Source organism: Corylus avellana, chromosome 10 (genome assembly GCF_965113065.1).
Source record: "Corylus avellana chromosome 10, dhCorAvel1.hap1.2, whole genome shotgun sequence".
In the NCBI taxonomy this organism is placed as follows: Eukaryota; Viridiplantae; Streptophyta; class Magnoliopsida; order Fagales; family Betulaceae; genus Corylus; species Corylus avellana.
In genome coordinates, this window is record NC_142499.1 from 1,831,129 (window position 1) to 1,856,631 (window position 25,503).

General features: G+C 36.9%; 6 protein-coding genes, 1 non-coding gene and 1 pseudogene across 10 annotated transcripts; 4 read left to right on the top strand and 4 right to left on the bottom strand.

The window, feature by feature from the left end:
- Nucleotides 1-4,731, top strand: LOC132161997 (alpha/beta-Hydrolases superfamily protein). The gene is made up of 5 exons (XM_059572235.2): nucleotides 1-223; nucleotides 1,233-1,495; nucleotides 1,602-1,813; nucleotides 2,004-2,268; nucleotides 4,177-4,731. The coding sequence occupies exons 1-5, from the start codon at nucleotides 130-132 to the stop codon at nucleotides 4,471-4,473; spliced, it is 1,131 nt and encodes a 376-aa protein (XP_059428218.2). The 5' UTR covers nucleotides 1-129; the 3' UTR covers nucleotides 4,474-4,731.
- A 1,657-nt stretch (nucleotides 4,732-6,388) lies between these two features.
- LOC132161764 (RmlC-like cupins superfamily protein) lies at nucleotides 6,389-7,192 on the bottom strand. The gene has a single exon (XM_059571946.2). It carries the CDS (start codon nucleotides 7,150-7,152, stop codon nucleotides 6,484-6,486), a length of 669 nt encoding a protein of 222 aa, XP_059427929.2. The 5' UTR covers nucleotides 7,153-7,192; the 3' UTR covers nucleotides 6,389-6,483.
- A 2,358-nt stretch (nucleotides 7,193-9,550) lies between these two features.
- On the top strand, nucleotides 9,551-11,913 carry LOC132192280 (Tetratricopeptide repeat (TPR)-like superfamily protein). The gene has a single exon (XM_059607560.2). The coding sequence runs from the start codon at nucleotides 9,567-9,569 to the stop codon at nucleotides 10,746-10,748; it is 1,182 nt and encodes a 393-aa protein (XP_059463543.2). The 5' UTR covers nucleotides 9,551-9,566; the 3' UTR covers nucleotides 10,749-11,913.
- A 1,155-nt stretch (nucleotides 11,914-13,068) lies between these two features.
- On the top strand, nucleotides 13,069-17,073 carry ABI5 (Basic-leucine zipper (bZIP) transcription factor family protein). Of its 4 annotated transcripts, none has more exons than XM_059607534.2 (6): nucleotides 13,069-13,267; nucleotides 14,908-15,967; nucleotides 16,054-16,125; nucleotides 16,234-16,263; nucleotides 16,441-16,549; nucleotides 16,637-17,073. In XM_059607534.2, the coding sequence occupies exons 2-5, from the start codon at nucleotides 14,960-14,962 to the stop codon at nucleotides 16,534-16,536; spliced, it is 1,206 nt and encodes a 401-aa protein (XP_059463517.2). In that variant the 5' UTR covers nucleotides 13,069-13,267; nucleotides 14,908-14,959; the 3' UTR covers nucleotides 16,537-16,549; nucleotides 16,637-17,073. The 4 variants fall into 4 exon arrangements, with proteins under 4 accessions (XP_059463517.2, XP_059463515.2, XP_059463516.2 ...); XM_059607532.2 differs by having other exon boundaries at nucleotides 14,911-15,967; XM_059607533.2 differs by having other exon boundaries at nucleotides 13,069-13,245.
- Nucleotides 17,074-17,910: 837 nt separating this feature from the next.
- Nucleotides 17,911-18,545, top strand: LOC132191684 (NDR1/HIN1-like protein 10 pseudogene; annotated as a pseudogene).
- Nucleotides 18,546-18,780: 235 nt separating this feature from the next.
- LOC132192130 (F-box/RNI-like superfamily protein) lies at nucleotides 18,781-21,074 on the bottom strand. Its single transcript, XM_059607366.2, has 2 exons — nucleotides 20,930-21,074; nucleotides 18,781-20,437 (listed from the first exon to the last, which is right to left on the bottom strand). The coding sequence occupies exon 2, from the start codon at nucleotides 20,413-20,415 to the stop codon at nucleotides 19,102-19,104; it is 1,314 nt and encodes a 437-aa protein (XP_059463349.1). The 5' UTR covers nucleotides 20,416-20,437; nucleotides 20,930-21,074; the 3' UTR covers nucleotides 18,781-19,101.
- A 549-nt stretch (nucleotides 21,075-21,623) lies between these two features.
- LOC132191906 (iron-sulfur assembly protein IscA-like 1, mitochondrial) lies at nucleotides 21,624-24,942 on the bottom strand. The gene is made up of 3 exons (XM_059607035.2): nucleotides 24,660-24,942; nucleotides 22,657-22,774; nucleotides 21,624-22,180 (listed from the first exon to the last, which is right to left on the bottom strand). Exons 1-3 carry the CDS (start codon nucleotides 24,850-24,852, stop codon nucleotides 22,075-22,077), a joined length of 417 nt encoding a protein of 138 aa, XP_059463018.1. The 5' UTR covers nucleotides 24,853-24,942; the 3' UTR covers nucleotides 21,624-22,074.
- LOC132162691 (small nucleolar RNA U19) lies at nucleotides 23,658-23,770 on the bottom strand. Its single transcript, XR_009438268.2, has one exon. It is a non-coding gene; the product is annotated as a small nucleolar RNA U19 (small nucleolar RNA).
- Nucleotides 24,943-25,503: the final 561 nt, after the last annotated feature.

The window sequence follows — 25,503 nt, forward strand, 5'->3', positions numbered from 1 at the left end:
GCTGTCCACCACAGTGACCACACTCTCAGATCTCTCTCTCTCTCTCTCTCTCTCTCTCTGAGTCTTTGTACAGGAAGATATTGTGTGGGGATCTTGTTGTTGGGTTTAGGTGGGTATTGTGTGGGGAAAATGGCGGGAGGAATGAACAGGAAGATATCGGCGGCATCAGCCAGAGCTCACACCAGGAAAGCTAGGCAAAAGAGTTCCTTTCAGCTTCCCCCAGGTGGGTTTTCTTTTCCATTTGATCGGATGCTGTAAAAGTTTTCATTTTGCTTTATTTTTATGGTATATCCATCGGAACTATGCCATTGTCTTTATCTGGGTCGCTGTTCAACATTTGTTATTGCAGAAACATAGGATAGAGCAGAAATTAGATTTAGCTTTAATATATCTACGATTTGTCTATATAATCACTCGTTGACTAATGCCAATTAGACTGCATCAACTGGAATTCCATGGTAATCGTTTTCAAGTCGGTTAAAGAGTGTTGGAATTATTTGTTTTTATTAGTAATTTACATTTTGTTGTAAATCGGCATCTATGTGATGGGAAGAGAAGTTTTTTGTTTGATTTTTTTTTAAAAAAAAAAATTTAGTTTTTAACTTTGAAACGTATAGGTATTTGTGCATAGTTGTTAGTATCTTAATACAACACGATTCACTTAGTTAACCAGTTCGATACCTATACGAGGTATACTGTAGTGGGTTTGATTTCCCACTTCTTGTCCATCTCACTGTAATATATCACCTCTTACCAATGAGCCTTGCACGAATTATACTTCCTCTTCCATTGAGAATGAGGTGGAGGGTGAGGATATGGGTTAAAAGTTCACTGGGTGTGTAACCTAGCTACAAATCGAAACATTTATGAATCCATTAGAATACAAACTCATGCTTGCTTTGAATAGAATGTTTTTCCAATAAAGTTGCACTGGCATTGTTTGATTTGTGCCAGAGAAACCATGTCCACAACCGGAGAATGGGTTTCAAGGTAGCCAAAGTTCTGTTATCAATTTGAGTCGTGTTATTTTGTTCCTTGTAATCTGCAGGTAGAACTTCTCTGAATAGATATTATGCGGAATATGCATGTCTTTCATACGGTTTTTATGCTCAATCCATGAAGTTTAAATAGGTTCATTAAATATTTTTTTCCTTTCAAGATTTAGTAAAAAGTTGCCCAACTTTTTATTCAGTCTGTCTACTGTATTTTAATTAAAGCACAAACTTTTTCAGGGCTGTTAAAGAAAACAGTTGTTTTGCTTTTTGTGGGGTTTCTGGCATGGGCTTATAAGGCAATCCAACCTCCTCCACCCAAGATATGTGGTTCTCCAGATGGGCCCCCTGTTACAGCACCAAGAATCAAACTTAGTGATGGAAGGCATTTGGCCTACAAAGAACATGGTGTGCCTAAAGAAATGGCCAACTATAAAATTGTCTACGTCCATGGTTTTGATAGTTGCAGGCATAATGCTGTTGTCGCTGAAACACTATCTCTGGTATTTCACTTTGGTTGATTTTATATCTATCTGTTGGACTGATTTTAAGCATTTAAATGTTATTCTTAGAGTTAGTATCCTCTGAATCAATTGTGGGTACTTCCAGGAAATTGTTGAAGAGTTAGGGATCTACATTGTATCTATTGACAGACCTGGTTATGGGGAGAGTGATCCTAATCCAAAGAAAACAGTGAAGAGCATGGCTTTGGATGTAGAAGAGCTTGCTGATCAATTGGGACTTGGATCCAAATTTTATGTAATTGGTTTCTCCATGGGTGGCCAAATGATTTGGAGTTGTCTCAAATATATCCCTCACAGGTATGATTTGCTTCTGTATAAATAAATATGAGAAAAGAGAAAGAAAAAAAAAAATTGAATGTCTGCATTTGTTTTTGTGTGTATGCACGTGTTTGTGTGTGTGTGTGTGTGAGAGAGAGAGAGAGAGAGAGAATTTTCTGCCACCTTTTGTGCTTTTCTCTAATGTGAGGGACAATTGTAACACTGACAGGCTAGCCGGGGCAGGACTAATAGCTCCAGTAGTTAACTATTGGTGGCCTGGTTTTCCTGCAAACTTATCTACGGAAGCCTACTACCAACAGTTTCGGCAAGATCAATGGACACTTCGTGTTGCTCACTACACACCCTGGCTTACCTACTGGTGGAACAGTCAAAAATGGTTCCCCGCTTCTAGCGTGGCAGCTCAGAGTCCCGATATTCTTTCTCCCCAAGACAAAGAGATCTTGACCAAGCTGTCTGACAGGAAAAACCATGTGGTTAGCATCTAACTTTTCTAGAAATTTATGTGAATTAATTTTCTTTATTTGAAAGGATCTTAATTCTTTGAAGGGCATTAATAAACACCAAGTAGTTGATTTGAAAAATGATATCAGTTAACTGATTGTATATGGCTTGTATTTCGCAGAAGTGAATGTTGTTGCATAATATTATATGAGCACCACTTACTATTGACATTATCTATGTTGTAACCTCTTTCTTAAGTTATAGTTTGCAACTTCAAAAATTTTGTTTCATAATTCCAATTCTTTTTCCAAAATTTCGAAAGTCCATAAAGTCTGTTACAATGAATTTGATTGGGAAATTTATTTGCTGTGGAAACCATATCTGAATTTCTCCTCCTATAAGGCCCCCTGAAATTCACATTTTTTCTTTCATGGATTCTAATTCTTAATGAAATTTATTTATTTTTTGTCTTGAGAATTATGGTTCTTAATCGTTGTGAAGGACCTCTAAATTGTCCCTTCCTGAATAATATGATCTGTGAAAGCATTATGAACATTAAGGACTGGAATGGCCCAAAATTTGTTGGTTTTGAAGTAAAAGATTTTCGAAAAAAAAAAAAAACTACTGATTTTGTAGCTATTACCTTGAAAATATTTTCCAATGTTTGGTTCGCATTGAAAATGTGAAATAGTATCATCCAAATTTTCAAACAAAGCTTGCTTAAATAAGCTTAAAGCCTTCTGATCCTCACCCAACTAAGCATACATATATATTTCATTACAAGAAACCATATTTTTTCTGAAGCATTTCATCAAACCTTTTCTGAGCATGTCCAATTTTGCCGCATTTTGCAAACATATCAACCATAAAGTTCTCCACAAACGCATAAAAGATGCAACCGAGATAATAACATTGATCATCATATTTATATATTCTTTCAATCTTCTATTTCTGTAAATCATTCTATAGTGCATAGCTTTCAAAAGATTCTCAAAATTATAATTTGACTCGACACTACCCCACTCATTAACCACATGATTAGATTTCTCATAGGTTGATGGCTCAAACTCAAACCCAGCCAATCAAATCAAGATCAAACTCAATATTTAGAACAACCGAAATGCACCATTTGGTCAAATAATAGAGCATTCAAAATTCAATAAAAAATGAATAATACAAACTTCGCAGACATACACTCTTTCTTAGCATCTTTGAAGGTTTGAAGAGAAGAGTTGGGGGTGGAAAATGTTTTATGCCTTAAAAAACGTAAATTTTATGAAAGACATGGAGGTGTTTTACAGTTGATTGAAAATGTTTTTCGGTTGACCAAATCTTCCAAGTGCAACCAATCACCGTGAAATACCAAAACCGTTATATATATATATAAAACCGGTGCCTCTCAGTTACCTTCTAAAGTGAGGACACTTGAAATACATGTATTACTTGTGACTGAATAATCCTTAGTTATGTCTGTATGTTACTGGTTCTACCATTGTTGCAGAATATTATAAGAGCAACCTTTGACTTTAAAAATGGAATGAGCAACCTTCTTGTATAAGGATGTGCTCCACAAATTCTGTTTCACCAATTACAGAAACAGACTTTTTAGACAAGACTAGGCTCTCAACTCCTTTTTCTCAGCCAAATTTAAGGCTTGATTGATTAATTAAACCATCTTATGTGACAAATTTAAAATGAAAAGTTTCTGTAAAATTAAAGAGATTTCTTTTTTTTCTTTTTTTTTTTTTTTCGGAGTAAATCTACTTCAGCAGGATCATTTTTATCCACTAGAATGTTCTACTCTCTCTCTCTCTCTTTTTTTTTTTTTATCGTTTTTATTGGGTGATTTATATGAATTTAAACCCATTTATTCATGCTATTATAATCAACCTTAATTTTTCTAGAAAAGTGTAATTATTTTCTAATTCTGCTTTCCTCAGGCCCATGCAAGACAACAAGGAGAATATGAATCCCTCCATCGTGACATGATTGTTGGATTTGGGAGCTGGGAGTTCGGTCCTGTGGATTTGGAAAACCCATTTCCAAACAATGAAGGTTCTGTCCACTTGTGGCATGGAGATGATGATTGGATTGTGCCTGTTAAGCTGCAACGATACATTGCTCAACGGTTACCATGGATTCACTATCATGAATTACCAGGTGCTGGGCACTTATTCCCCCACATAGATGGCACATGTAATACTATGATTAAGGCAATGTTGCTCGGGGTGAAGTAGTCTTCCACATATGTGATGGGCTACCCCAGGTCAATTGCTCTGAGCCTTTCATCTTTTTTGCTCATGTGGAAATATTAAATTTCTTTTGATCATTCTGATTTCTACGATAAGTTTTTGTTCCAGATATTAGCATTTCTATTTACTGTTGGGAAGAATGCAGTTGCTACTTCTGGCTTGAAAAATTACTTGTGATGGTCAGGTAGTTAACATCTATAGGATCATTACTATTGAATAGACCAACTGAGAAATATGGGCTTTTATGTGTGTGTTGAGAGGAGAAAGTTTCATCTATTCTTTATTTCTTTTCAACATAAAGGCAAAGTTCAAGATGGGGGTGGCTCTAAGGCCGGCTTGGGTTGGTCGAACCACCCTCAATGGCCATGGGGTTGGCTCGTATGTGCTCAATGCATGGCGTGATGGGGAAAGTACTATGCAAATGCCCATATTATCCGATTAAGTTTTATGGCTTGGCATGAACATAATGTTTATAGATGGGTTATACACAAGAAAATTATATGGCTTCATCTTCTTTTATGTAGTATTTGAAGGTACCAATTTGCTACTGTATATGGGGCCACTGGGATAATGTGTCATTGGCTGCCATTATTTGTGATATTCTCCACTCAAGATAATGAATCTGTAAGAAAATTATAGACAACTTATAAGGATATATTCTATTTCCTTAATGGGACTTGGTTCTATGTGACTAGTATTTCTTTCCCATGGCCATTTTGAATTGCTGCCTGAAAGATCCACACCTGAAACAATTCAGGTGAAATGTTTTAACGTAAGAGCTAGAGCTTCTTAGGTTTATTATTTGAATGTACGGGTTAATCATACAGTGGATAAGTATGAGATCAGTTTGGAGATGCTCAGGAAATGATAGTCATCTCTATGCTCTTTTGTATCATTCGATGAAATCTTTTCTAATGTCCTTATTTTGCATTCTGCTCGGAAAAAAAAAAAAAAAAAATTAGGGCATTATAATTGTTATTACAACTTTTTCACAAATTCTAGTGACAGTCCACATTTTATAAACATGAGTGTTATGTAGATTGATATGTGGGAATCTACATTTTAGTGGTTGATATGGACTGTCAAGTCAGTTTGTGAACGCAATAAGTGTCATATGGACTATCATGTGAACATGATTGTTCGTATTTTAGTGGCTGATGTGGCAAATGTTAGGTGAATTGTTGCGTAGGTTTGCAAGGGACTTGTAGTAAAAGTTGTAGTTCTCCTAGCAATACCTAAACACATAAATTCAATTCGGAACACAATATTGAATATGCCAATAGCTATGCGAACCAAATATTGATATTTCCGTCTAGTCGGAAATGAAAAGGATGAGGCAAACTTTTAATCAATCAAAATTCAGTTCCATCAATAACAATGCAGCAAAGTGGACTTAAAATATTCTTTTAACAAATTTAAATGCTAAAACAAATTCCCCATCTTGATTCTTTCATACGTGCAATGTCATCAATTTATAAGAGACTTGTAGTATCCTTAGAAAACACTAGTCTTCTTGTTATTATTGCTTAGATGTGAGAGTTCATCAATGTAAAACTTTAACCTTAATTTTGATACTGTCTTGATGGCTTGTCGAGATGATGGCAATTTTTGTCTGTGATATCTTTTATTTATTTATTTTTGAAGTAATTATTACAGCTCACCCCTGCTTTTAGGGGTTGGAGTGATGATGACACATCACTCATGCACTCTTATGTTTATGGCTATGCACATGATTCCTGTCCCTAATTATTTGAGACTGGCTTTCATCTATATTATCTTTATTAATGTTATTATTATTATTGTTATTTTAATGCTGAGATTTCCCTTCCATTTTCAAAGCAGGCTATATTATATAATACCAACTAAAAAAAAAAAAAAAAAAAAAATTATGAAGTGACCAAACAACATCCATTCAATAATACTCAAAACACATATGATAATAAAAGGCTATAATCTCCCTCTACATTGACAGCCACAAAATGATTCTTTCAACCTTTACTTCACCTTTTTGGGATCAAACCTTCTTCTCATCGCTCCAATTTGCTTAGGACTCAATCCAAAAGCCTTCTCTAAAAGCTCCTCTTTGATCCCAGATCCAAAAACGGCAGTTGGGATTTTCTGGGATCCAGGATTCTGGCTATTGAAACTACCAAATATGGTTGCTGGCTTATCCCCCACATTCATTTGGAAATGCACTAGACCTCTGGGGTACACCATAACCTCCCCTTGCTCAACTGTTCTTGCAAAAACCCTGCTGGTGGAATCCACAAAGCCTGAATATACACTTCCCTCCACCACATATGCAATTTCTGTGGCTCTTGGGTGGAAATGTGGTGGATTTATTCCATCAACTTTAAGGTCAGCGCGTATGAATGACATGCCTAGCGTGTTGAGGCCGGGAAAGTTGGTTGGGTTCACTGGTATGGCTGCAAGGCCTGTGTCGGAAGAGAAGTTTCCGGCTCTCTTCACGCCGGAGAAGATAAAGTCGTCGGTGGTGGCCTCGGATGAATTCTTGCATGGGAGAGTGGTAAGGTGAGCGGCTTTTAAGGAACCGTATCTCGGGTCGGGTATGCAAAAATCCTGAACTGGGTCGGGGTCTGAGGCCATTGTTGTAGCACAAAGGAGGGAGATTGTGACAAACAAAATGGTCCAAACTGGAGACATTTTTGTGCACTTCTTTGAATCGGATTCTCCTAGTGTCAGTGTAGTGGAGTTTTATAGGGGGTAGGTAGACTTGAAATTACTTGGATGCCCTTCCATTTAGAGCCAAATAGGCTCCTTAATTGATTGCATTATAAGGAAGAGGAGAAATGCTAAATATTGGATTCTCATTCTATCCCTACTTTATCAGTGCCCATTGGCCTTTGAATTTTTTTATTTTATTTTTAACAAATCCAGAGCCGATGAGCAATGTCACAATAGCCTAGTGAAATAGGGTATAGTATGTAGCATTCCTCTAAGAAGAGTAATGCTAAAAATTATATTTTTGTCCCATAATTATCATATAATATTGAAATTTTCGTTTCAACCAACTCTTAGATCAGTCATTTAAAAAAAAAAAAAAAACTCTAAGGGTTAGATTGAAATTGCCATGCAAGTGTTGTGGGATAGTTGTGATAAAAATCTAATTTCTAACATTACTCTTATAAGAATATAAGATTTAGGAAAATGTTTAGTGTATTAAAACTTTTACTACCCCTTTACGAACAGAAGAGGCATGTGCATTTTTATCCCATAATTATCATACAATATTGAAATTTTAGTTTCAACCAACTCTTAGATCAGTCATTGTTTGCTTTTTTTTTTTTTTTTTTTTTTTTTTTAAATCCTAAGGGTTCGATTGGAATTACCATGTAAGCATTGTGAGATAGTTGTGTGATAAAAATCTAATTTCTAACACTACTCTTATAAGAATATAAGATTTAGGAAAATGTTTTGTGTATTAAAACTTTTACTACTCCTTTACAAACCGAAGAGGCAAGTGGGCTGTTATGTCAGCTATAATCAAATTTAATTGTTTAATGACTTACAAAATGACAATCGTCCATGTGGTATTACCACATTAGCCAAAATCAAATTTAATTATTTAATAATTAACGTAGATTAACTGTTACGTCAATTTATAAAAAAACTTACAATAAAAATTATATCCTTAAAGGGGATCTAAGATTTAACAATCTCATTTGCAAGATTCAAGGCACTTATTCTGCACGCACTACACAACATAATTATCTAATTGGGTCCGACTAATAATCTCCTCTGCCAATACAAACCTCTACATAATTGATAATTATTTGAAATAATTAAATTAAATAGTGGGGCTTTCACGCCATGTTAGGCTTATAGTCAACGACCACAATTAGGATGTTTACACATTTCATGAAGTGGGATATTTTGGTAACTTTGGTGTTACCCTTTGCTTGGGACTGAAGGGAGCAGGGTACTGAATCATGATTAGTTCCACCTATTTTTGCCCATGTTATGATTTTTGGATTGGTTTACTGCATGTTTTCAATACGTGTGCATGCTTCTACTTTAAGTATAACACTTTCCTCGTGTGATGCAGGCATCGGAGACTAGTGGTGTAAGAAGAATTTTACATGCCACATTACATTTTGGAGAATTGTCATCCTTGTATCATTACTTGGCGTTGTCTCAAACAATACGTGAATAATTTTAGTTGAAATGGAGAATAAACTGTAGAGTTGTCAATGATATCAGGACAAAGTTTTTCTCATATATTTAAATGACTTTATTTTTAGAGCATGTAATTTTTATATATATTTTTAGTAAAATTAGTAGAAAATAAATGTATGTGAAAATTAGTAAATTACTTTGGGTTAATATATTCAAACCCAACATCAGAACAAGCATGTATACATTAATAGTGGCTTGGTGTGGCGTCTCACATCGCCTGAGGATGTGAATGTGCTTATATGTATATTTGGATCATTCTTGACAATAACGCATTTTAAAGTCGTAATGGCCATGAACCTATTAGAACTCTGTAATTAAGCATGCTTATTGTGTTTGGAAAAGCCAAAAGCGGACAATATTGTGTCATTAGGGTAGGACATTACACTTTGTCTTCATTCTGGCTAGAATTGGCACCCCTAACTTCATTTTCTTGTGTCCTTTAACAGTAGCTCAATTAGTTGAGACCATGTCACGATCACTAGTAGTTAGTTCATATCTCTCTCTCAAAAAAAAAAAAAAAAAAAAAAAACTTTTTTTTTATTGGTTTGGGCCGGTCTTAAACCATATTCAGGCTAGAATTTGGGTGATAAAGGCCCACGGTCTGGAGTGCCTTTTAGATTACACGTGGCCGACCACAACAAGATATTTGTCGAATTTTATCACGGACCGTTGGATGACTGGAAGATGTCCTCTTTGTTAGAAAACTAAAGAGCTGTGCTATGCTGCAATACATAGCCAAACTCTTTTAAGAATGTTCTCCGATTAGGCACGATCGACGGCCCACATTTGATAGGATATCACACGTGGCATCAATTTGAAGGAGCGTAATATGTTAATTTCAATAAGCCTCTCTCCCCGTCTCTGTTGCTGTCATTGTGACAATGCCTCCACTCTTGCATCGCCTACTGAGTACCTCCACTCTCCGCAACGGCAATCTCCTTTCTCCTCCATTCCCGCCTCTCTCCTCTCTCCACCTCAGCCCTAAACCTACCCTCCTCTCTCTCTTCTGCCGTTTCCTCTCCTCCTCCCTCACACAAACCCCACCAACCCCAACCCTTCCATCACAAAACCCCAATCCCAGAACTAAAACCCCTTTGGAAAACCAATTCGAGACATGGGTCCAGAAGCTCAAGCCCGGGTTCACCCCCTCCGACGTGGAATACGCCCTGTGGTCCCAATCCGACCCGGACCTCGCCCTCGACCTCTTCCGATGGACCGCACTGCAACGCGGCTACAAGCACAACCACGTCACCTACCTAACCGTCATTAAGATTCTCATTACCGGCAGGCGCTACCGCAACGCCGAGACCATTGTCGAGGAGGTACTCGCCGGCGCCTGTGACATCAGCGTCCCTCTTTACAATTCCATTATCAAATTCTGTTGCGGTCGAGGATCTCTGTTTAATCGCGCCTTCGATGTGTACAAGAAAATGTTTAACTCAGAGAACTGTAAGCCCACGCTCGAGACTTATACGATGTTGTTGAATTCGTTGCTCAGAAAGTTTAATAAGTTGAATGTGTGTTATATGTATTTACATTCGGTCCGGTCATTGGCAAAGCAAATGAAGGCGGTGGGTGTGATACCGGACACGTTCGTGTTGAACATGATTATCAAAGCGTATGCGAAGTGTCTTGAAGTTGATGAGGCGATTCGGGTTTTTCGCGAAATGGGGTTGTATGGATGTGAGCCAAATGCGTATAGCTATGGGTATATTGCGAAGGGTTTGTGTGAGAAGGGGAGGGTGGGTAAGGGTCTTGGGTTTTATAAGGAAATGAGAGGGAAGAGTTTGGTTCCGAGTAGTACTATTTACATGACTGTGATTTGCAGTGTTTCGTTGGAACGGAGGTATGAGGAAGCGACTGATGTTGTGTTCGATATGTTGGGGAATTCTATGTCTCCTGATTTGTTGACATACAAAACATTGTTGGAGGGAATGTGTCGGGATGGGAGGGGCAACGAAGCCTTCGAACTGCTCGATGAATTGCGGAAGAGGGATTGCTCGATGGGTGAGAAGACTTACAAGCATTTGTTGAATGGATTGCATTATCTAAGTCGCGAGTAGGCTCTTTATTCACCAATCTGAAGTCATTGAAGACTTGTTACTGAATACAAGTTCACAAACATAGCAAGCATCTAGAAACTGTTGAATTTGATGTGAAGTATCTAATCCAGTCCTTGGCTGATTCATCCCCACCTCTAAATGCTGCATAAAAAAGATGTTTTCTGCAGAGAAAGCAACATTTTGGATCTCTGCAACAAAAGTTTTGTAAAATAGTGTGGCGGGTCTTCTCACTTCTGTTTGCTAGAACTTCCATGTCAATAACTGGGACAGTGGATAGTTCTGATGATATTGGGCATCCCTGGTGAACTTTCTAAAGGTATTCGGATTCTTCTAAGCAAAATCATGAGGAGATTAGCATGTTGATTTGATTTCTTGCATCCTTGTAGTCATGTTCGATCAAAACAAATATTACTGTATAGGATCTTCTTATTTCTGATAGAACGCTTTTTTTTTTTTTTTTTAATTAAATTTTCTTCTTGCTGCAATTCGTATGGAATTGGACTATAATTGTAGAAATTGCTAGCTAGGATTGTGGACTCTTGATGCCTTTCTCCAGAAAAAAGAAGAAGAATCAACTAGCTGAATCTCTTGAAGATTAGTTGGAAGTTTTAAAGATTTTGTATAACGTATATCTAAGGTTCATTTTTATAGAAATGTCCATCCCCCACCCTTGTTGAGAAGAGACAAAGGGTTGCACATCCATCACTGCCATGTTTCTCTTCTGAAACAATCTTTAGCATTTATCTCAGGCCATAGAGCATACATTGTAGGAGTCACTATAATTCTAACCACAATGAAGAGAAAAAATTTGCCTCTATAGTGGGAGGTCATTCACCGAATAAACTTCTTTTCAAATATTAAACCAAATACTTGCTTGGCATGGGCAACAAACAAAGAGAAGGGCAATGGTTTCCTCACCCAACAATTGCTAAGCAAGGCAGCGGAAGAATTTGGATTTGATCATCCAATGGGTGGTCTCACAATTTCCTGCAGATATCTTCATAAATCTTACTTCTAGCTTACATGAATTGTTGTAATAAGCCCCAATAAAATAAAACAAGCAGTGAAAATCTTGTAAACCCACGTATATTGTTTATTTTATTTGTAGAATCATTCGCAATTTCTTTTACACTTAACAAATCTATTTTACTATTCTCTGAGAGTGCTTTCCACAAGGGGAAGATGTAATTGTGAGCATTAGAGCTGAAGTTAATTAAGGTCTCTCATTAGCTTCTTCATCAACTCTTTCCTGGGTGGTTGAGTGTTTATGCAATTTACTTTGAATGGTGTTTGATTTTTCGTTGATGTTGTCGAAGTTCTGTGCTGGATGTTTTATAATGGTAGTTTTAAGCACTAAAGTTCCACACTAAAAGAGGAAAGATTCTCTCTGTTCTTTTGCTTTTCGACCGACCAAACAATATTCTTATTCGGGAAATTAATGAGGTTGTATTGGCAAGCGAAGACGTATCTCTCTCTCAAAGGGCACGTGGATTTGTCTGGTCTTATTAGCTCTGAACCTTTTGTTTATTCCCATCGTTTTCACAAGTAGAAGAAGGATATATAATAACGGAACGAATAAAATTGAATTGGAAGAAATTTTTTTAATTCGGTTTATTAAATTGATATTTGTTTATAGAGCGTGTAATTTTATACATGCATTTTTATAATCGGTAAATATTATTAAAAATGCACGTAAAAATTTCATGTGTTTAAAAAATATATATATTAGTTTAATAAGCTGAATTAATATATATATATATCAATTCGAGGAAACTTTATCGAATATATATGATGGCCAAGCTGTTCCAAAATTCCAATGAAAACAAAGTAAATACTCTCAACACATGGTAATAAGTTTGGGAGATATTATTTAGTATTCTCTAGTCCTTCTCATTCTTCTATGACGACATGGCATTGTTACTCTACAGAATCTTTAGATTAACAATGCCATGTCAGAAAAAAAAAAAAAAAAAAAAAAAAAAAAAAAAAAACAAGAAAATACAAAATATCATTTTCCGATAAGTTTTGGAATGAATTCCCAACATGGGAATTCCATTCGATACAATTTTCAAGAAGGTTCCAATGCAGTAGCACCATGTACCCAAGAACACCAGCATGCGTTCCTACCCAGTGAACAAGTGTAGCTTAAATAAGTAGGTTTAATTGTGACACCAAGAGATTAGGTAGCTAGCTAGCTAGGTTTAAATTTTTTTCTCAATTTTCGAAAGAACAAAAAAAAAAAAAAAAAAAAAAGGTGGTGTTGGGGTATAAAGGTATTATAGCTTTTGTTAAAAGTTTTTCTCAAACTCTTGAATTGCTCTTTCTTTTCCTCTCTCTCTCTCTCTCTCTCTCTCTCTCATATATATATATATATATATTTTCTGTAGCTTGAAACTTCCATCCCTCGCGCGTCGTGAACGGTGGTGAGCTGAAGCCCACGTCGTTCCCACGGTCGCCACCTTGCAGCCGCATGCTCGCACCTCCGGCCATCCTCTAGGTTCGGATCCTCCTCCTCCTCCGTAAAGCTCTTTTCCCTCTTTCTTACCAATATCTCGCACCATATATATATATATATTCTCACAAGATGATCACTTCAAATATATATGAAGTCGATCTGTGATTGTGGTTTGAGAGACACAAACTTCAGATCTCTCATTTGCTTAATTAGTTTTACTTACAGTTGATCACTAGTTGAAAGTTTAAAATCAAATGTTTGTATGAACATGCAGTTCTTTTGTGCATAAATGATGGTTAATTTGTTTATCTCTAATTCTAAAGATATATATGACTTCGGCGGTGTCATTCACTTTCATGCTTAATAATTATAAATTATTGTATCAATATCTTCAATAATTGATTTTTTTTTTTTTTTTTTTAACTAAATAAGTTATGCGGGTTGCAACACAGCTTATTTCGGGTCATCCATCCACTTATTTAAATGGGTTATATTATCGCCTCAAGCAAACACAAATTATCACCTTACACTTGGTGAAAAAAAATAAAAATAAAGAGAAAAAGAAAAAGTAAAACGAACATTTTTCTGAATCATCCTAAAATGTTCCACGTGTCTGACTGTTACTAATTGTCTAGCAAGACATTTGTATCTGTCGCTTGCTGATTGGTTGGAAATTGTGTGTTCATTGCATGCACGAAACGTGTCATTTTTCTTGTTGAATCATGCACAAACTTACACACAACACATGCAAGTCGTTGCCGTCTTAAATTTTTATCCCTTTTTCATGGCCATTATATTTTTTTTTTATTGTGCCTTTAATTATCTCTCTCAATTTAATTTGGTAAAGTTGTGTCCATTAATTAGTCAAATATTATAAGAGGAATTTTATGAAGCACACTGGCTCGAGTATGTTTCAGATAGATAACCTAGTAAAAGGTTCTTTCATATTTGCTGTTAACGATCTAAATAACGAATAAAGTTGGTTGTTGGATTTCTTTGATGGTCATGAAAATTAAAGGATCAAACCCCATACCCCATCAAAGTTAAAATTATTAGATTTAATTTCCTGAATTCTTAAAAGTATTGTGTCATTGTCAAATGGAACTGTCTGATAAATAAAGGTTTACTTCTTATACATTTGTTTGGTGGAGTCTGGTTGATGCTTATAAGTAAAGGCACCCTTTTACAAGCATCTAGCTACCTATATATATAAAGAATCATTTAAAAGAAACAATTTAATTCAGATGATAGTTTTACCTCATTTATATGTATCTATCGACTTTTTATATGACAACATGATCAAGACTCATTGTCACTTGTGTATACTATGATCATCTACTATTGCTTGACTGAAAAAAATGAAAAAAAAAATAAAAGAAAAATGCTTGAATTACTACAATTTTTACTATACTTCTTTACAAAACATGTGAGTAGAGCCAAAAGTTGTAAAAATTTACAAAAAATGTCTAGCATTTTTCTTTATGAAAATAATATATAAAAAGAACATGATTTTTGTAACGTTAATTGACGTAACCTGTGAGAAGCACTGCAATTAGTGCTCCAAACTCCAAAGTAAAATCAGCTGAAGTTACGTCATTCCCTTCTCGTATATGCCGGAAAAAGTGTCTCGTTCTTTGTACCGCTGACCAGTGGCATAAACTCTGAATGCTAACAACACCTTCCTGCTGCCTTGCACTCCCAAAGCAGCTGCAATCTCTCACATTTCATCGCCGCCGATCTCCTCTGCATCACAAACATGGTGGTCACCGAAGGCGACCCCGACCAACAACACAAGAACAACGTTAACCCCTTCTCGTCTCTTGGAAGACAATCCTCCATCTACTCCCTCACTCTCGATGAGTTCCAGCACACCCTCTGCGAGAGCGGCAAGAACTTCGGCTCCATGAACATGGACGAGTTCCTCACCAGCATCTGGACGGCGGAAGAGAACCAAGCCACCACCACCAACACCACCGCCGCCGCCGCCGCCACAACCACCAACAACGCTACTACCGCTAACAATATCAGCAGCCATGCCGTTTTAGCGAAGCAGCCGAGCTTGCCACTACAAGGCTCCCTCACGCTTCCCGCACCGCTGTGTAGGAAAACGGTAGAAGAAGTTTGGTCTGAAATCCACGGAGATCAGAACAATAGTAATAGCGATAACAATAATGGCGATGATGTTCACAATTCCGAGTCTGCCCCTCGCCAGCCGACTTTTGGAGAGATGACTTTGGAGGACTTTCTGATAAGGGCAGGGGTAGTGAGGGAACAATCATCAATGTTGCCAGCTTCTCAAACCCAAACCCAAACCCAGCAGCAACAGTTCGGCGTGTACCAGAAAACCAACCCGGCTGTGCGTCCCACTTTTGTCAACAGGCCTATGATAGGATTGAGCGGTGCTGCAGAGTCATCAGGGTATGCAGGAAACAGCAAGAGGAGTACAGGTGGAGGTGGGTACTCGCCGCAGCCGCAGCCGCCGTTGGCGGTTTGTTTTGGTGGGAGGGTAATGAATGGGGGCGGGGGATATGGCGCGGCGGCGCCGGCAATGGGAGTGGTGGCGCCGGTGAGTCCAGTGTCTTCTGATGGGATGTGCACAAGTACTCAGATTGACAACTCAGCAAGTCAGTTTGAGTTGGACATGGGAGGGCTAAGGGGAAGGAAGAGGATCATAGATGGTCCGGTGGAAAAGGTGGTGGAGAGGAGACAGAGAAGGATGATCAAGAATAGAGAGTCGGCGGCCAGGTCTAGAGCCAGGAAACAGGTAATTAATTATATATTTACTTCTTTCACAGTCACAGAATCAAAATCAAAATTTCCATACAATTTTTCATATATCTACTCTTACAGGCGTACACAGTTGAACTAGAAGCGGAATTGAACCAATTAAGAGAAGAGAATGCCAACCTTAAAAACTCTCTGGTAATTAATTATTACATACACATACTGACATTTGATTGGTTAAAAGGTTGTCATTTATATATATGAATTAATACAAGTCTTGCTTTTGTTTCTCTTCAACTCAAGCAGGAAGAGATTGAGAGGAAAAGAAAGCAACAGGTAACTGTATATATATAGTATGTTCTGTTACAGAAGAATTGTGTTTTGTTCATTAATGTTGTTTCTGCAATTGATGCAAATTTCTTTCAAATTGCTTCCATCTCTCTTGTTCTTGTCATGTTCCTACAAAAACCCTTGTGTTTGTTACATGGATCGTAAAATCCTTCTCTCTGGCAGTACTTTGAGGAAACGAAAACGAAAGCCCAAACCAAGGCTCAAAAGGCAAAAGAGAGACTGAGGCTTTTGAGAAGGAATCTAAGTTGCCCATTGTGAAGTAAAAAAGATGGTAATTAATTGGATTATTACTTTCTTATCTTCTCCAATCTCCATTAACATAAATATTCACATGCTTAAGGAATTACCCTTTTTGCAGTGCAAGGAGGGAGTAAAAGTGGAAGCCATGACAGAGGAATAATGAAAACAACAAAGGTCAGACCAGCGTACGTAGGAAAGGCTAACAGATGATGAGGGTGATGATGAGAAGAAATTCGATCATATTTTCATGGTGGGGTTTGGATATCATGACATAGGATTAATTAGCTTAAAATTGAGACTATATATTAATCACTAGATATATGATTAATGTATAAAAGCCAGCTGCTACACCTAGTACTGCATGCTGAAGTCGTTACACGTTTGTATTAATTCTTACTGTCTTTTTGAAGCTGGCAGACCAGTGTATGCTCTTATAGCTCTTGCTGCCTTGTAATTTGTACATCTTTGCTCTTGTTTTTTTCTCTGTCGAAGCCTCCCAGGATGGATGGTATATATATATATATACACATCTATAAACATAGATTTCCTCTGCCATCTTTGCTCTACAAGTATATATCCCTTGATTGAGTAATTCTATAAGTCCGTTTTGTATTCCTCAAAAAACGAGATAGCATTTAAAATTACAATTTTATCAAAATTTAATAGTGATCAATCACAAGGCTAATGGTGATTTTAAGAGACACATAATCATCCTTAGAAGAACACAAGAGTGACACAAAAATGGACATTTAGCATTACTCATCCTTGATTAGCCTGCATGCATGCGGGATATCGTCAAATAACATCTTTTGTCAAATAACTTCTTTTATCCTTGAAAAATGTTCTTGTTTTTTGTGTTGAACAGGTAATTATAAAAAATTTTAATTAATTATTTATCAATTGTTAATTTTTTTAATTATTTATTTATTAATTGTTAACAATTAAATTATGATCAAGAACAATATAATTAACAATAAGACATGAACGTTCTTAATTTTTTATTTTATTAAGATATATAAGTGGTGATTTAATTTATATAGTAAAGCAGAGAAAGACATCACGCTCCCAATCAACCATTTATGTTCCACATACGATGACGGGTCTCAATCTCATGTGGGAACGGCTTTTTGGAACTTACAAAGAAATGCTTGCCATGTCTCTGCTCGATCGCAACCGTATAAGACTTAAGTCTCCCTGAATATATTTCCTGGAAGTTTAAGGCAACACCTTTTGACTTTAGACAGCATTCCTTTCAACGTTTTCCTGGAAGATGTGAGGGCTTCACTTTCCTTGCTTTCAAGGGCTATAAAATAAGACCCATCATTGCTACCTTAAAGCCTCATTACTATTTACTACCAAGAAAAAATACCTCTTTCGCTCGAGTTCCAAGCCATGAGTAGAAGGTGTGACCGTTGCCTTTTCAAGTTCATCTTCTACTTCCTCTTCTTCCTCATCATAGCCAGTTTCATTATCAGTGTCGGAAGCTTAGTCTTCTGGCTTGTATTCACTCCGACCGAGGTCAAGTTTCGCGTCACCAAGGCCTCACTCACGCAATTCAATTACACCGCCGTTGCCGCCAACAACACGCTCAACTATAAACTGGAGCTCAACATCACCCTCAGAAACTCCAACAAGAGGGTGGGGATATACTACCACCGCATCGAAGCCATTGCTTATTACAAGAAAAAGTGGTTCTCTACGGTGAGTTTGACTCCATTCTACCAAGGGCACAAGAATACGAGTGTTCTAAGACCGGTTTTTGAAGGGCAACAAGTCCTATCGCTTGGGACTCGCAACCTCTCAAAGTTTGATTCCGAGAAGAGTGGTGGGGTTTAAAGTATTGATATAAATCTCGCCGTCAAGATAAGGATCAAGTATGGTAAGATCAAGACTCGCCGATTCAAGCCGCGGAAGATCGATTGTCCATTGAAGGTACCTTTGAGCTCTAATGGAATACTGAAGGTTTTCAGACAACCAAGTGTGACAATGTTTATTTTTTCTCAGACCCTGATGCTATAGTCGTATGAAACCAACCCAGTCCAACCAGAATGTCAAACACATTGAATTATATGTTAATAAGTTTGGATTATTCATCCCAGAAGATAAATAAATAAGTTGGATCGTTTTTTTTTTCTTTTTTTTTTTCAGATTGAAAAAATTATATATCCTCAATGCATGTGGATCACATTAATTATAAGCATTAATTCTTGCAGGACATCTAATTGAATAAATTTATAAAAAGAATTGCAGACCAATCCCATCTCTTTTAACATGGATATTAACATAAAAACAAATGGAAGTATGGAACATACAAAAGAAAACATGGTATGAAAAATGAACAAACTCATCTCTCTTGGTAATGAATCCGTAAATCTACAATTGATAAGAATTGAAAATTTATTTGGAGTGGAAAGAAGCATGCATGTTCCAGATTTCTTGAAATGGACGAGTGTTGAAGATGACAAAAATCTTCTTCATGGAGTATCACAAACCTTCTTCTGGTACTACTCATAACCAACCAAAACTTTTGAAAGTATAACCAACCAAAACTTGGACAGCCATCAATGCAGTTTATCTTAGCTTCTACTCATACTCAAATTGAACCTCTACATGGATATATTTTCTCATGAGGTTTACAATGGATGAGGTGAAGCTGGCAAGGATGCGGCACTCTTCATGGGTTTTGGCCTCAGAAACAACACCATAAATGACCAACTTCTTCAACTTGGGGCATCTTCCTAAAAGTCCTGCTACCCACTCTGAGAAGAAATCAGAAATTACAGTCCATCCAAGTTCTAATACAACAAGATTCGCCAAATGAGATGACCCCTGCAAGCCATAGAGAAGTACTTCAGCTCTTAGATCATAACTTAAGGACAGGTGGCTTAACTGAGGGAAGCAAACTGAAAGAGTCTCCACATCCACAACCTCATCCTCATCATCCTCATCATCAAACACAACAGTCCACAGCCTAAGCCTCCTCAACTTCGATGATTTAGAGATCATATGGCAAAACTTCGGCCACATCATTGTGAAGTTGCTAACATCCACGACCTCAAGATTTTCTGTGTTCTCACCAATATCAAAATGGACTACACTTACATCATCAATCTTCAGAACCCTCAAGGTCCCCTTGCCAATAAGCTCAAAGCACTCGAGGGGACAATCTTTCAAGTGCAGCTTCTCAAGGCTGTCAGCCTCCAACAAAAACTTGTCCAAACTGATTGCTTCAACATAAAGGTCCTTCAATGAGGGACTGCTCAGCTCCATAGTAGCCTGTGCATCTGACATTGCAATATCCGGATTAACAAGAGCCAAAATCTCAAGTTTTGGACATGCAGTGAGCAGAAGGCTCAAATCCAATGCCGAGATGCTGACATAACTTAACAAAAGTGACTTCAGACAAGGAAATTTCTGATAACTGGGTTCAACACCCATTATAGAATTATGAGCCAATGCCAATACTTCCAGCCTTTGTCGGCCGCTTTTCTCTATAATATTAACATTAGGACTAGTTCTTACATTATAATGCAGTTCACGCAAAGTGTCCCTAGTATACATGAGCCAAGCAATCACAGGGGCAGCCGAGAACTCATCAACATCGTCTATAAAAATCGATAAACACTGCAGCCCTTTGGTTTGGAATATCGTTTGTGTTATAATAATCTCCAAATCACTCGCTGTTAGATCATGAAAGACTGGCCAATCATTGGAATTGAACGAGAGAGTGTGGAGGTGATTTCTACAAGCCTCTCTCCATTTTCTACAAGTTGTGGACGCAATCACCACATCTCGAGCAGCCCTTAGCCACGACAGTATGTTACCAATGACTTCAACAGGAAGGTGCTCCATACACAATGAAGACTGAGAGCAGCTATTGCTTCCAGATGTGAACATGGAGAAAGGCCAAGCCTACAATCTGATATTCTCAGAGCAGAAAAGCAAAAGGACCATAATTTATCAGAACCAAATTTCAACATGCCAAAGTTGCATAAAGTCATAATTGTCTTCATACAAAAATTCTGCAAAAACCCAGATCAATATCTACAAGTATCTTTGCGATAAAACCCAACTGATAAATTGAGATTCGATCAGTGAAAATCATTGGCACGCAGACATAAGTCCCAAAAGCCAGTAGAGAAAACGAGAACATTTTACATATTCTGGGTATCACATAAATATTTAAACTTTGAAAGTTCCCAGAGATTATGGACCCGAAAACAATGAAACAAACAATATGTTCCCATGAAATCCAATCACACTTCAGAAATCAGGGTATGACTGCTGCTAGGAAATAATACATTTGATCAGATTTCAATAACATTTTCATCAATCTAATTTCCACAATCAAAAAGATAATAAATTTATATACAGAACTAATAAACACAAAGCAGAAGTATGGGCGGCTTACCAGGAGACTGTGACGACCATGATCTCCCTGAAAATCGAAAACCAGTGGTCCGAAGTCGCAAACGCGTGCCACAGAGAGAGAGAGAGAGAGAGAGAGAGAGGCGTGTAGAAGGGTGATCGTGTTTGGGACTTCAGAGGAGAACTCAACGAGTCAAGACTCAACAGGGGATACAATTGGAATTTCGAATTTGATTCACGGAATAATTTTAAAAAATAAAATAAAATAATAATGCTTCTATTTCCTTTTGTTTTTTTTTTTTTTTGTAAGTCGCTTCTATAGTTTTATTTACATAAGTGCAATGAAAAACAGTATATGGCTCTCTTCTCTCTCTATTTTTCTGGAAGAAAACAAAGGAAGCTTCAAAATCAAGGCTTATGTCACCCCGATTTCAAAAAAAAGGCTTATGTCACCCCACCCCACATAGCTAATTATTATAAGTTTCTTATGGGCTGGTGTGAATATAAATTTATAAGAGATTGTAATAAAATATTTTGACCAATTACAATACTGAGGTTTTTATTTTGATTTTTGTTTTTGTTTTTTTGTTTTTTTTTTTATTTGCTTCGCAGCAAGAAGAATAATGATAGGGCCAAAAATTGATTTAACTTTTAAAATTACTGTTGAATTTGAATAAATTATTATTGAATTTTAATCTAATGGGGATGTTAAAAACCATATCAACTTTAAAAGGATAAAAAAATAATTCCTAACATTACTCTAAAAAAAGAAAGAAAGCTAGAGTAGTCGTGAAATAGAAATAATGCTATACACGCATTACACAGGGATAAGTTCTGAGAAACCACATTAGCTTTGGCTTTTCAGTTATTGAGAAGAACGTGATACTGAAGCCAAAATTAGCACCGATGACATAGCTTCATTTCAACAGATTTTACATGGCAGCTGCTTTAAGATGTTCCAGTTCTTTCCACTATAACATTTACATCAGCAAAACATATGGCAGGATTACAGAAAGTTCGTGTAAGCCCAATTTGCACCGGTTTTAGAGAAGAATGTATTATACACTGAAGCCCTGTGACTGTGGTTGCTACAAGATGTCACCAACAGGAGAAACTTTTGAGTAATACAAGTATTAAATGAAGGGTTCCTTAAGTGTCTTTTGATCCATCACAAGTTCAACTTGATTGTTAACCAGTGCCCTGCTTTGCAGCTGGAGAATTGGAAGTTGTCATGAAAGATTCACCGCAGCCACACTGCCCTTTAGAGTTCGGATTGACAAATATGAACTCGGACCTGACGAGGAAAAAAATAAAATACAATTTGAAATTGATGCAAACACGGTGATGTAACAGTGAAAGGAAAAACCATATAACTACCACAAAATTAAGCAAAATGGATATTTCATTCACATTAGTGCTTGTGGCATAACAGATAAAAGAACAAATATTTATCAAGGTCACAAGACAGACTCTTTAGTGGATCGAGTCAAACTCAAATGGCACATCCTGAGCAAAACACAATCTAGGAATAGGTAATAATTGCTTATTTTGCTTCATGCGGAATGGCGATTCAGATCCAAGCACACTCCATTACAGAGAGAAGGCAAAAAGATGATATATAGGATATAGCCATGCATTCCTATCACATATTCAAAGTATATAAGTTCATAAACACCACCCCTTCCCTTTCCCCCAAAGCAAAAAAAAAAAAAGAAAAAAAAAAAGAAAAAAAGAAAAAAAGAAAAGTAAAACATGAAAAAATGAGTATACCTGAGTTTGTCATCTACAAAATCCATCTTGGTCCCAATCACATGCATGAGGGCCTTGGGATCAATCAGTATCTTTACACCCTTGTCCTCAACCAATTCATCAAATTTCCCCTTCTCATCTATCATATTGATAAGTAAAATGAAACTAAGAACCGGTTTAATAAAATACTTTCAAGAAAAAAATAAATAAATAAATCAGTTCTTTTTGGATTTGGATGAGTAGAGAAGGAAATTCAATAACTCATAACATATTCTAGCACATAACAATCAAAAAAGTTGGTTAGATAGAAGAATAACACGTACATGTGGCAGGAAATTTATCATGAAATTATTTCACCCATTAACATGTATAATCATTTTACTGTTGACATCAATACAAGGAGCACACCAAATCATAGGAAAGTCAACCTGTCTAGATTTCAGAATAAAAGATTCAGCAACATACTTCTTTTATACTATATATCTTATAGTTCACTTCCCACATACACTTGAAGCATCAAGACAAGGTTCAGCTGATTTTCATCTCAAATCACAAAGTGCATGGTTTTCTAGGGGCTTTTTCTTCAAAACTTCAACAAGATCTTTGTCAAGCTAAAATATTTTCAATTGAAGTTTGATATAGATGATTCCTACCAACACACTTCCAACAGCATGATTTTACATCTGTATCCATTGACAAGGAAGATCGAGATGCAAGTTTGACCTTAATTCACATAATTTCTAAGATTTCTTCTTATGTGTATCTGTAGGTTCTCGTATTAAAAAACAACAAAACAAAAAACTTAAACTGAGAAACGATAAGGAAAACCATCCAAAGGCATCTAGGAAAGGAATGATGAAGAGAACTGCTCTTCATCCTTGATCTGGTTCCCGATGGTGAAGCTATACAACACACACCATCTTGCTTTTTTGCCTGCGTCTGAACTGAAGGGCTGTATTAGTCCACTTTCCAGTTTATAGGAGAGACAATACGCTGCTCTTAGGTAAGATATATGCCATAGATTATGTCCTAAGGCTGCTTGGAGGACTATCAATCAAAAACAAAGAGTTCCCTCAAAAGCCCTAAGAAGACCAATAATTGGTCCATTAATCTTTGCCTCCTAACTAAGCCAATACGGTATATAATAACCCATAAGGCTACTCAAAGAGGCAGTGAATTTTTGAAAGAAGAAAGTACAACACCAAAGAAAAAGATATTAAAAAATTCAGTTGAAAACAGCCTTTCCCACAGAACCCTTGTGCTTCTTGTTTGCAGCATGGATCTGTTTGTTAGTAAAAATATTTAGAGAACAAAGAGAGCAATAGAGATCAAAACCACCGCCAGAGAGCTGGTCTTGTGCACTAACTAGCCAGAGAAAAGAACGAAACGAACTTTCATTGCTGAAAATCGTCAAACCCGAATACTAATCTAATCACAGTCCTTAAGCATACTTTTATACCATCAACTACTAACCCGAACCCAAATCCCATATGATCAAGATCTCTGAATGCTCATTTATCAAGAGGCCAGCTAAAACCAAAAATCAATGTGGTGTAGGCACGTTGGATCGCGGTGTCAAAATCTGCTACACCAACCGAACATTTTATTATGTTGAAATGACAACTTAGATTCATAGCAAATTGATCTTTTCCCAAGTTAACCCAAGGCCATAATTTCCTCAAAGCTTCGCTCTTTTACCGTACTATAGAACATAATCACACCCAATAATAAGCACACTAACAATAATAACAACACTGTTGAGAGCACTTACATTCATTCAGATCCCAGTGATAAAATCAAAGCCAAGCCAAATTATTCTACAAACCACATATTTCCGTTACTAAACTGTTAACATCTGATACTTCATAGGGCACAAATCTTAGCTTCATCAAATACACCCTTTTCATTTTCCCTAATTATTTGCACTTCCAAACGAACTAAAACCTTAAAATTTAAAGATCATCGAAAAACTAAAAAGCCCAAATGCAAATGTGAGATTAAACTGCAAGTTCATGGAGATCCACCTGCGTAGTTGAGAGTGTACGACAAGCCGTTGCAGCCGCGAGCCTTGACGCCCAGTTTGAGGAAGGGCCGCTGGCGCTGCTGTAGCAGGTTGCGTATTCTTGCGGCGGCAGCGTCCGTCAAGCTCAGGGCTTGGCGCTTCGCTGCTGCGGCTCCGATCTTCTCTCCCGCGGCCGCGAGAATTCGAGAAGCCATAGTGATCTTTTCCGAATCGTCCGAGCCCCCAATGCCGCGCAATTTTTTTCCCACGACGGTAATTTCGTTGTTTTCTTCGAGAACGTTCCAGTGATATCTGCTTTTTATTTTCGAAGTGATTTTTTATTGTGAATTTAAAAAGAGTTTTGACTAGTCCTGCATCAAAATAGTCCGATTTTAGCTCTTATCGGTTATTAACCGATAATTTTTGGTTAAATGATTTATTAATCGATACCGGACCAATAAGAATTTTAACCGAAATTATCGATTATAACGGTACACGGTTAAACGGTTCGGTTTAACCGTGAGCTTTATATTGATTTATTTTGTTGGGCCAAAAATGAGTTTTTTTTATTTTTGAGAGCCCAAATACTTTTTGTTGAGCTAAAATAACTTATTAAAAATGAGTTGTTTTAGGGCCCAAATACTTTTTGTTATGACCCAAATATTTATTTTTTGAGCTAAAAATTGAAGCTTTTTTATATTGATTCACCACAACTTTTTTTTTTATATTATAAAATACATTTTTCCAAAGCAAATTAACTAATTAACATAATGAATGCTAATTAGACTAACAAAACTAGTTAATGAAAAATGCTTTCACCAAAGGCAAAGAAATCTCATCCAATGCCATCACAAAAAAAAAAATAA

What these genes read in the sequence shown, in the direction of transcription:
- ABI5 (XM_059607534.2), top strand. Translation starts at nt 14,960, where the DNA reads ATGGTGGTCACCGAAGGCGACCCCGACCAACAACACAAGAACAACGTT. An exon ending in GGTCTAGAGCCAGGAAACAG is followed by an intron (nt 15,968 to 16,053) that starts GTAATTAATTAT and finishes CTACTCTTACAG; the next exon opens with GCGTACACAGTTGAACTAGA. An exon ending in CCAACCTTAAAAACTCTCTG is followed by an intron (nt 16,126 to 16,233) that starts GTAATTAATTAT and finishes CAACTCAAGCAG; the next exon opens with GAAGAGATTGAGAGGAAAAG.
- LOC132191906 (XM_059607035.2), bottom strand. Translation starts at nt 24,852, where the DNA reads ATGGCTTCTCGAATTCTCGCGGCCGCGGGAGAGAAGATCGGAGCCGCA. An exon ending in GTACACTCTCAACTACGCAG is followed by an intron (nt 22,775 to 24,659) that starts GTGGATCTCCAT and finishes TCAATATGATAG; the next exon opens with ATGAGAAGGGGAAATTTGAT. An exon ending in TTTGTAGATGACAAACTCAG is followed by an intron (nt 22,181 to 22,656) that starts GTATACTCATTT and finishes TTTCCTCGTCAG; the next exon opens with GTCCGAGTTCATATTTGTCA.
- LOC132161997 (XM_059572235.2), top strand. Translation starts at nt 130, where the DNA reads ATGGCGGGAGGAATGAACAGGAAGATATCGGCGGCATCAGCCAGAGCT. An exon ending in TTCCTTTCAGCTTCCCCCAG is followed by an intron (nt 224 to 1,232) that starts GTGGGTTTTCTT and finishes AAACTTTTTCAG; the next exon opens with GGCTGTTAAAGAAAACAGTT. An exon ending in CTCAAATATATCCCTCACAG is followed by an intron (nt 1,814 to 2,003) that starts GTATGATTTGCT and finishes TAACACTGACAG; the next exon opens with GCTAGCCGGGGCAGGACTAA.
- LOC132192280 (XM_059607560.2), top strand. Translation starts at nt 9,567, where the DNA reads ATGCCTCCACTCTTGCATCGCCTACTGAGTACCTCCACTCTCCGCAAC.
- LOC132192130 (XM_059607366.2), bottom strand. Translation starts at nt 20,415, where the DNA reads ATGTTCACATCTGGAAGCAATAGCTGCTCTCAGTCTTCATTGTGTATG.
- LOC132161764 (XM_059571946.2), bottom strand. Translation starts at nt 7,152, where the DNA reads ATGTCTCCAGTTTGGACCATTTTGTTTGTCACAATCTCCCTCCTTTGT.